This window comes from Oncorhynchus clarkii, chromosome 3 (assembly GCF_045791955.1).
Source record: "Oncorhynchus clarkii lewisi isolate Uvic-CL-2024 chromosome 3, UVic_Ocla_1.0, whole genome shotgun sequence".
NCBI lineage: Eukaryota > Metazoa > Chordata > Actinopteri > Salmoniformes > Salmonidae > Oncorhynchus > Oncorhynchus clarkii.
Genome location: NC_092149.1, coordinates 31,437,476 through 31,446,937, shown reverse-complemented (window position 1 = coordinate 31,446,937; position 9,462 = coordinate 31,437,476). Strand labels below are relative to the sequence as shown.

General features: G+C 40.5%; 1 protein-coding gene across 1 annotated transcript; it reads right to left on the bottom strand.

Annotated features, from left to right (window-relative positions):
• Nucleotides 1-24: 24 nt before the first annotated feature.
• On the bottom strand, nt 25-6,642 carry LOC139393184 (uncharacterized). Its single transcript, XM_071141613.1, has 9 exons — nt 6,515-6,642; nt 4,937-4,967; nt 4,338-4,766; nt 3,485-3,532; nt 2,726-2,995; nt 2,469-2,504; nt 2,309-2,365; nt 779-849; nt 25-428 (listed from the first exon to the last, which is right to left on the bottom strand). Exons 3-9 carry the CDS (start codon nt 4,579-4,581, stop codon nt 423-425), a joined length of 732 nt encoding a protein of 243 aa, XP_070997714.1. The 5' UTR covers nt 4,582-4,766; nt 4,937-4,967; nt 6,515-6,642; the 3' UTR covers nt 25-422.
• Between the last annotated feature and the right edge of the window lie 2,820 nt (nt 6,643-9,462).

Sequence of the window (9,462 nt, the reverse complement as noted above, 5' to 3'; positions counted from 1 at the left end):
CAGGGTTTAAAATGCACCAAGCTCAATTTACAGGATCACTTTATTCTTCATTCAGCATCATTCTTAAAATAGTGGTGATCCTAACTGACCTAAGACAGGGAATTTTTACTAGGATTAAATGTCAGGAATTGTGAAAAACGTAGTTTTTAAATGTATTTGGATAAGGTGTATGTCAACTTCTGACTTCAACTGTAGGTAAGTATATGGAAAACATATATAGGAAAGAAAATGTTTCTAAAGGCATGCACTGTCATTGTAACTTTTTTCCCCTTATAGAAGTGTCCAGCACAAACGATACAATTGTAGTTTCTACTAGTGTTAACAACTCATAAGACATGTTTGTTTGAAAATGTAGAACGCTTCACTGTTCCTCTCCCAAATGCTCCACTGCATGTTCCTCATACTTTTGTCATCTCAGAGCTTCAGGCCTATAGAAAGAAATTAAAATGGATCAAAAGCCTTACTTAGGCCAATAAGAATAAACGTGTGTTGTTAATAGCTGTCTTACCCATCACCTGAGGGGTGGGGGACAAATTTGACCAAACCTACCTCCTCTCTTGACGATCACAACATTGAGCCATAAGTTTAGCCATTTTATTGGTTGTTGCTGTTTTAATAAATACATTAGCATTTTATTGTATAGAATGTTGTGGTTGGATTATGATATAAAATAGAGAATAGCCTTCCTAATTATAACTTGATATCATTTCATCTGTTTTAAAGGGGTCATAAAATCTGGATAAGAGGTCCCTTAAATTTGTAATCTTAAATTGTGTACATACCGTTCAATCTTGCGATAATAGAAACAGATTGACACTGACACGAGGCCAATCCCAGCACAGCAGACCACTATGGATAAACAAACTCAGGTTGTTTCTTTTTTTGCTGTCTTTCAAAGATAATTTGTAAAAATCCAAATAACTTCACAGATCTTCATTGTAAGGGGTTTAAACACTGTTTCACATGCTTGTTCAATGAATCATACACAATTAATGAACCTGTGGAACGGTCATTAAAACAGCTTACAGACGGTAGGCAATTAGGACTCTGAAGAGGCCTTTCTACTGACTCTGAAAAACACCAAAAGAATGATGCCCAGGGTCCCTGCTCATCTGCGTGAACGTGCCTTAGGCATGATGCAAGGAGGCATAAATTGCAATGTCTGTACTGTGAGATGGAAAAGACAGCACTCCAGGGAGACCGGACGGACAGCTGATCGTCCTCGCTGTGGCATACCACGTGTAACAGCACCTGCAACGGATCGGTACACATGAACATCACACCTGCGGGACAGGTACAGGGTGGGGGAAACAACTGCCCGAGTTACACCAGAAACGCACAATCCCTCCATCAGTGCTCAGACTGTCCGCGATAGGCTGAGAGAAGCTGGACTGAGGGCTTGTAGGCCTGTTTGTAAGGCAGGTCCTCACCAGATATCACTGACAACGTCGCTCACCTATGGGCATAAACCCACCGTCGCTGGACCAGACAGGACTGGCAAAATGTGCTCTTCACTGACAAGTCGTGGTTTTGTAAAACCAGAGGTGATGGTCGGATTTGCGTTTATCATCAAAGGAATGAGCGTTACACTGAGGCCTGTACTCTGGAGCGGGATCGATTTGGAGGTGGACGGTCCGTCATGGTCTGGGGCGGAGTGTCACAGCATCATCGGACTGCGCTTGTTGTCATTGCAGGCAATCTCAACGCTGTGCGTTACAGGGAAGACATCCTCCTCCCTCATGTGGTACCCTTCCTGCAGGCTCATCCTGACATGACCTTCCAGCATGAAATGTCACCAGCCATACTGTGCGTGATTTCCTGAATTTCCATTCCCCCCAGAAATGTCTGGGAACTTACAGGTGCCTTGGTGGAAGAGTGGGGTAACATCTCACAACAAGAACTGGCAAATCTGGTGCAGTCCATCAGAGGAGATGCACTGCAGTACTTTATGCAGCTGGTGGCCACACCAGATACTGACTTACTTTTGATTTTGACCCCCTCTTTGTTCAGGGACACATTATTCCATTTCTGTTAGTCACATGTCTGTGGAACTTGATCAGTTTGTCTCAGTTGTTGAATCTTATGTTCAAACAAATATTTAGACATAAATAAACGCAGTTGACAGTGAGAGGACATTTCTTTTTTTGCTGACTTTATTTTCATACTTTTAAACTACAAAATATATTTTGGTCTTGACATTCCCAACTCTAGTATCAAAAAAACAAACAGGTAATGGGGTGTTTATTCAAGTTACACAAAACACCAAAAGTATATTTTTTAAAAACAGTACTGGTACATGGATACATACCAATAACGGCAATTCCACCAGGGTTGAGGGTACCAGAAATATCACCAGGGATAAGGTCTTAGGGGATACAAAATAATATTTGATTTAGAAATATGGTATTGATCTTTTATAGGTGAATATATCACTTTCTATTTTATAACATTAATGTTTTAACATTTACCTGTTACACGATCAACAGTCTTCATGGCTGGGCAGTCTGTCATTAAAACAGTTCATGATTATAAACATCAATCGAGCGAAGGGTATTTAAATTACTTATTTCTAGAATAACAAATCACATTTAAAAAAACCAAAGACAATATGCAACTGTGAAGATTTCCCATCCTGACAGTTGAATAGTAATGTTATATCAATCTGTTTTGTCACATTTGCTTTAATTCACTATTGAGTCCGATTTTAGCCATATGTTATACTTACCAACCATAAAGATGTTTTTCAATCGGATGCCATCAACCTCCCAGTCGAGCGGCCCAGCTGCTTCCCAGCTGTCTGAGCAAAAGAGGGTTATATCTCTGATATCAGCAAGACACAAAACACAACTCCGACTCTGAGGAGGTGGTGCAGAGGTGGTGGAACAACTTGTGAGGTTTTCGATGGGGTTACTTCTCTGATACACTATGGTGTCATTCGATCCATATATTGTCTGCACTTTTGCACATCCGTCGTCATTGCAGGCTGAACAGCTTCCTGAGGTAACACGAAAAGGAGGCATGGATGAACACAAAGGCAGCAAGTAGGAACATTAAAATGAACACTTGGAATATTATGTTTTTCTCAGAAGTTTGACCATATAGATGGATTTAACTTTAAAATCTCATGACATTTTTATTGATGGATTTGAAAATAATAGTAAAATGCCACACGACAAAAAAATCTGTGGTTGTTTAAAGCAGTACATATCTCATACAGGGTGGGAAAGAGACATAGGGAGAGGGTGAAACAGAGGGAGTGAGAGAATGACACTACTAGTTTCAACTGATCACACAGCCTCACTTACAGGAGTGTTCCTGAGAGCGAGTGTTCCACTTCCTGCATGTGTGTCAGTCAAGTTGAGCTCATTACATGACTGGCTGCTCTATCAATCTAAACACACATCAGAATGTATAGAGCTTTTTTCATTGCAGAAAATCATCTCAAAACGTTTAAAGAGCAAACGGATAAAAAGGCAGAGCTCACCATTAGAGTCTTGAATTAGTGCAGTGATGATTAAGAACTGAAGAAACACTGGAAACACAGGACATTATGATTATTTTGTTTGTTTTCATTGTAACAATCACCAAAAAGCACCTATTTTGTTCAACGTTATTGATTCCAACACAGGCTGAAATAGAACATGTATGGATTGAAAAGGTATCATAAGTACTACAAACACAGTGTACTGTTTGACAGAGTGGTAGACTGTTTCATCAACGTGAAAGAGAGGATGTCATTGGTGTTTCTCTACAAGTAGGGTGAGTCAACATGTCTTTTTCTACTTGCACGAGCACACAGAAATCCGAACCATGGACAGCCACATGATATTTAGCTCACGTTAATTGGACTAAGTTGTTTTTTGATATATTTTAGTTGTCACTGTATTAGACTAAGCATAGGTGATTTGATGAGGTTGAAGTTGAAATGGTGCTGGAATAGTGGATGCAGCTCCTGTTTTCTTTGCGAATTGTGGTAACTCTCCGTGGTTCTAAATCAATAGTTTAGTGGTTAGACAATTTCTGAAACATTAACTTGCTTGACCATGCTCTAGATCATGTAACTGTTTGTTATATGCAATATGCTTGCTTTGTGGACTTCCCTGGACAGCACTCTCTGGTCTTGTGATGAAACAAAGGTGTTTGAATTTTTTCTGCCACTGTCTTCTTATTGTCTCAGCCTTAGGCCTATATATCACGGTCGCAAGGCATATGAACTAACAGGTTATAGAGTAAACAACGCAAGTATCACAACACATGGCTTGGCTTCCCCAGTGATTTTTACTCTCGCACCGCTACTGCAAACACATAACAATGCAAGTGAAAGGAAAAATACATACCAGTATATGTCACATGCTCCATTCCAGCCCCCCTTCTTCTGTAAAAGGTCATTTTAATTTGTTGACGAGCTGCAAGTTCACTCACACACTGGGTAACAGGAAGTCGCTGGGTAACGGGAAGTGGGAGGCCTTTCAACTCCTGACTTTGAGCCACGGTTAATTTAAGATTTGGGGCCTCTTCATCTCTTCTGTAGGTAGCAATGTTCCATTTTGCACCTCTCTTATACCCCGTTACACCATCCATTGTTGCTGGGCCTTTCTTTGGAACCAGTATGATGGTCGGGGATGGACTGCCTCAGCATCTTTTCCAGAGTTGGTCTCTGGTTCAAAGGCAGATATGGATTTGCTGGGTGCTGCTATCACCCCTATTTCGGATTGGTGATCCCCTTGAGGACTCATACATTTTCTTCACCACTGTAGAGACACAACCTGGACGGGTAGATCTCTGGTCAGTCCCATGAGTGTAGAAATCATCCACTTGACCATTTTTCTTAACATGACCAGAGATAACTAGAGATAACTAGCTTTGTTTAAACTCAATGCCAATCCATGATCTAAGCAAACATGTGCACACACAGACGAGTTATTTGTAGACTTACCCACTTTCCTGAGCATGCTGCAATGATCCACCTGTGGGGTAAATAAAAACAGTAATTATGAATCATTATCGTGACGTTGGGAAAGCGTAAATAGGGGCCTGGGGAATATGATGTTGGCATAGTTAAATTCATCAGCCGTTAAATGCTTACACATTAATAATCTACTGCCAAATAACAACAAGAAAAATAAAACGCTACATTTTTGTATGAGTATGAGTTGCGTTATGGACCTTGTGATGTCTGAGGACAGGTATTTTTTCTTTACTAGGCTACTAACTATTGGAATTGTAAATGGCATGTCACACGTTATTGGAGTTACACGCGCCTTATCTAAACATTTTAAAAAAATAACAGGTCAAGAGAAGTAGCACAGGCTAATAGAAATACAAAAGTCCTATAATAGCTTATATTTGTCCAATTACACACACTAAATAGGATAACGATTAAGCTGAATGAACCATTAATCGGCAAAATTGAAGTTGTATTAAAACTACGAGTTTAAGGCAGGCAAACATTTTATATAGTACTACCCCACGAAATACAGGCTATTCTGCACGGGCTATATACATTTTTTTTATGTTCCGTTTAGGCTATGCTTTATCAAACTATTCATCATTTATTCAAGATTTAGCTAAGCTACCAAAAGGTTTCGGCATGGAATATCTCTCCAATATTGGATTCCGTAATTGATTTATCTAGCAGGCTATTTACTTTTTTCAGACTTTCTGGGAGCCCCAGGCTATACCATTTATTGATACAGCATAACAGCATTCATTGCAATTCTGACTGTCACCCAAGTTCATAGACATTGTTTTAAGAAAGACACCCATAAACGTGTTATTTTATGACCTCGGCTTACACAAGCTGGAATAGAACATGAATTAATTGAAAAAGTATCATAAGTACTGCAAACAGTGTACTGTTTGACAGAGTGATAGACTGTTTCATCAACGTGAAAGAGAGGATGATGGCATTGGTGTTTATCTACAAGTAGGGTGAGTCAACATGTATTTTTCTACTTGCACGAGCACACAGAAATCCGAACCATTGACAGCCACATGATATTTAACACACGTTAATTGGACTAAATTGTTTTGATATCTTTTAGTTGTCACTGTATTAAACTAAGCATAGGTGATTTGATGAAGCTGGAATAGTGGAGGCAACTCCTGTTTTCTTCGCGACTTGTGGTAACTCCGTGGTTCTAGCCAAAAAAACAAATAAATAGGCCTGTTTAGGCTATTCGATGCAGACTGAGACCCCCGCTGTGAAAATTGCTGAACTTCGATTCAATTTTAATATGCTAAAATTGGCTACTCTAGACAGCATTATCAAAGACTATGATAACTAACCCCATACAGTTTTCACCTTTCCTCCGTGACCGTATTATCGGAGAACAATTATCGGGCTTCTGCGCGCAACATGTCTACTAAGTTCAGAAATAGCTTAGCAGGCCTTACTCAGCCCAACCGGTACCGTTAAAAAAAACTCCGACACCGTATAGGCTATTCCGAGCACAATAATGAACATTCAAATCATACAAGTTAAGTTAGATGATATATTTGAATGTAGACTTACTCAGCTTTGTGATAATGATAAGCATTGTCGCGAAGTTTGAGTGAGCCCAGTACGTGTCGGGTGTAGCCTACAGTATGCTTTAACCGACTTCAAGAAAATACACATGCTGGACTGGATAGTACCGGTATGATCCTTATATAAAGAGTAATTGAAATTTGAGAAACATCTCCGCCTGGTGTTTCAAATGGGCATAATAGGCCTATTCATATTAGCCTAAAAATAAAGCTGTATTACATATAGAAAACCGGTTCTAAAGGGCTCTTCTACAGGGGCAAGGGTTCCTTCTCTTTGGAATAAAGGCTTCTAAACTTTGTTGGGTGAAAAGGTTCTACTTGGAACCATAAAGGGTTCTTCACCTTGGACAAGCTGAAGGACCCTTTATTGTTCTAGGTCGGGTGTTCCCAAACTGGGGTACGCGCAGTACCGTCCGGGGATCGCCAAATACAAATGTGATTCACATTTATACATGTATATATTTCACATCACATTTTCAAACAGTCCATTTCTATTTTCCAACGGGGCTATACATTTGGGTGTTTTTTTTCTTGCCTGAGTAGTCTCGTTTCATTACTCAAAAATAAAATTAAACCATCTAGTGTTCAGCGAAATAATAACAACACAATGTGAAATACAGGTAGCCTAGTCAAATAATTAACATTCAATCACATTAACCGTAACTCTCTTGCGGGAATTCCACTAAACGTCCGTATGTAGGCAAACGTAACTGCTGCTCTTTCCGTTTGTTTGAAAATTAATAATAAAATAAAAAAGTAAGGCCCGCGTCCATAGATGCACATACCAGCTCTACTGGTAGTACTGCTACTAGCAGAAGTACTACATCTGCACCTGTCGATGACACAAGTTGTTCTGCTTCCACAAGCACATCCACTGCTAGCATCAGTAATTCTACATTTGTTGTTGGCCCAGCTAGCATGGACACTGACAGTTGTGAATCTGATGCAGCCGAGGAGCTACTGCCCCCTTACCTGGGAAAGCACCGAACAACAGACCGGGACGTTGGACAATGGAAGGGGCACAAATATGATGAGAACTACATTTATTTGGGGTTCACTTATACTGGGAGTAGTGCCTTTCCTCAGCCACAGTGTGTTATATTTACAAAAGTATTATCTCATAACTCGATGAAACCTTGATTCTTGCACAGACATTTAGAAACAAAACATGCCAATTTGAAAAATAAGCCACAGAAGTTATTTGAGCGAGAATTAAGATGACTTTTGAGTAGTAAGACATATATAAAAGCAACAGATACCATTAATGAGAAGGGGCTAGAAGCGTCTTATATGGTGAGCTACCAAGTGACTAGGACAGGCAACCCCTATACTATTATGGAGGACTTAATTGCTCCTGCTGCCACAGATATGGCTGGGACAATGCTGGGGGAAAAGGCCCAAAAAACTATACAGAAAATGTCTTCATCAAACAACACTCTTTCATGACGCATCAGTGACATGGCAGGAGATGTTTTGAAAAAAAATCTGTTTTGCATACAAGCCAGTGAATTCTATGCATTAACAGCTGGATGAGTCAACAGACTTGGCGGGCCTGGCACAGCTCCTGGTATATATCCTTTACATTTATGGGGGGTCAATTAAGGAAGACATCCTCTTCTGCAAACCACTGGAAACTAGGACAACAGGAGAGGATATTTTTTAAAGTACTGGACAGCTTTGTTACATCAAATGGACTTTGGTGGTCAAGATGTGTTGGCATCTGTACTGTTGGCACAAAAGCCATTGTAACGGATGTGAAATGGCTAGCTAGTTAGCGGTGTGCGCTAGTGGCGTTTCAATCGGTGACGTCACTTGCTCTGAGACCTTGAAGTAGTTGTTCCCCTTGCTCTGCAAGGGCCGCGGCTTTTGTGGAGCGATGGGTAACGATGCTTCGTGGGTGACTGTTGTTGATGTGTGCAGAGGGTCCCTGGTTCGCGCCCGGGTATGGGCGAGGGGACGGTCTAAAGTTATACTATTACATTGAGGCTGTTGACCCAGATTACTGGTTGCTGCGGAAAAGGAGGAGGTCAAAAGTGGGGTGAGTGTAACGGATGTGAAACGGCTAGCTAGTTAGCGTTTCAATCGGTGACGTCACTTGCTCTGAGACCTTGAAGTAGTGGTTCCCCTTGCTCTGCAAGGGCCGCAGCTTTTGTGGAGCGATGGGTAACGGGATGTGCGGGACAAAATTGAGGCTATGATTAAGAAGTTGGAGCTCTTCTCTGTCTGCATTAACAAGGACAGACACAGGTCTTTCCATCATTGTATGTTTTTTTTGTGTGCAAATTAACTCAAGCTTACGGACAATGTCAAATGTAGTGAAGCACCTGAATGAGTTGGGTGCGCAATTACGCAGGTACTTTCCTGAAACGGATGACCCCAACAACTGGATTCGTTATCCCTTTCATGCCCTGCCTCCAGTCCACTTACCGATATCTGAACAAGAGAGCCTCATCGAAATTGCAACAAGCGGTTCTGTGAAAATTGAATTTAATCAGAAGCCACTGCCAGATTTCTGGATTGGGCTGCACTCGGTATCCTGCCTTGGCAAATCACGCTGTTAAGACACTGATGCCCTTTGCAACCACTTACCTACACTACCGTTCAAAAGTTTGGGGTCACTTAGAAATGTCCTTGTTCTTGAAAGAAAAACAACTTTTTTGTCAATTTTTAAAATAACATAAAATTTATCAGAAATACAGTGTAGACATTGTTAACGTTGTAAATGACTATTGTAGCTGGAAACAGCTGATTTTAAAAAAAATTGTTTTTTAATGGAATATCTACATAGGTGTACAGAGGCCCATTATCAGCAACCAACACTCCTGTGTTCCAATGGCACATTGTGTTAGCTAATCCAGGTTTATAATTTTAAAAGGCTAATAAATCATTAGAAAAACCTTTTGCAATTATGTTAGCACAGCTGAAAACTGTTGT

Coding starts and splice junctions, on each gene's coding strand:
- LOC139393184 (XM_071141613.1), bottom strand. CDS start 4,581: ATGGATGGTGTAACGGGGTATAAGAGAGGTGCAAAATGGAACATTGCT. Junction 2,996..3,484: donor ACTAATTCAAGACTCTAATG/GTGAGCTCTGCC, acceptor GTGTTACCTCAG/GAAGCTGTTCAGCCTGCAAT. Junction 2,366..2,468: donor GACTGTTGATCGTGTAACAG/GTAAATGTTAAA, acceptor GTATCCCCTAAG/ACCTTATCCCTGGTGATATT.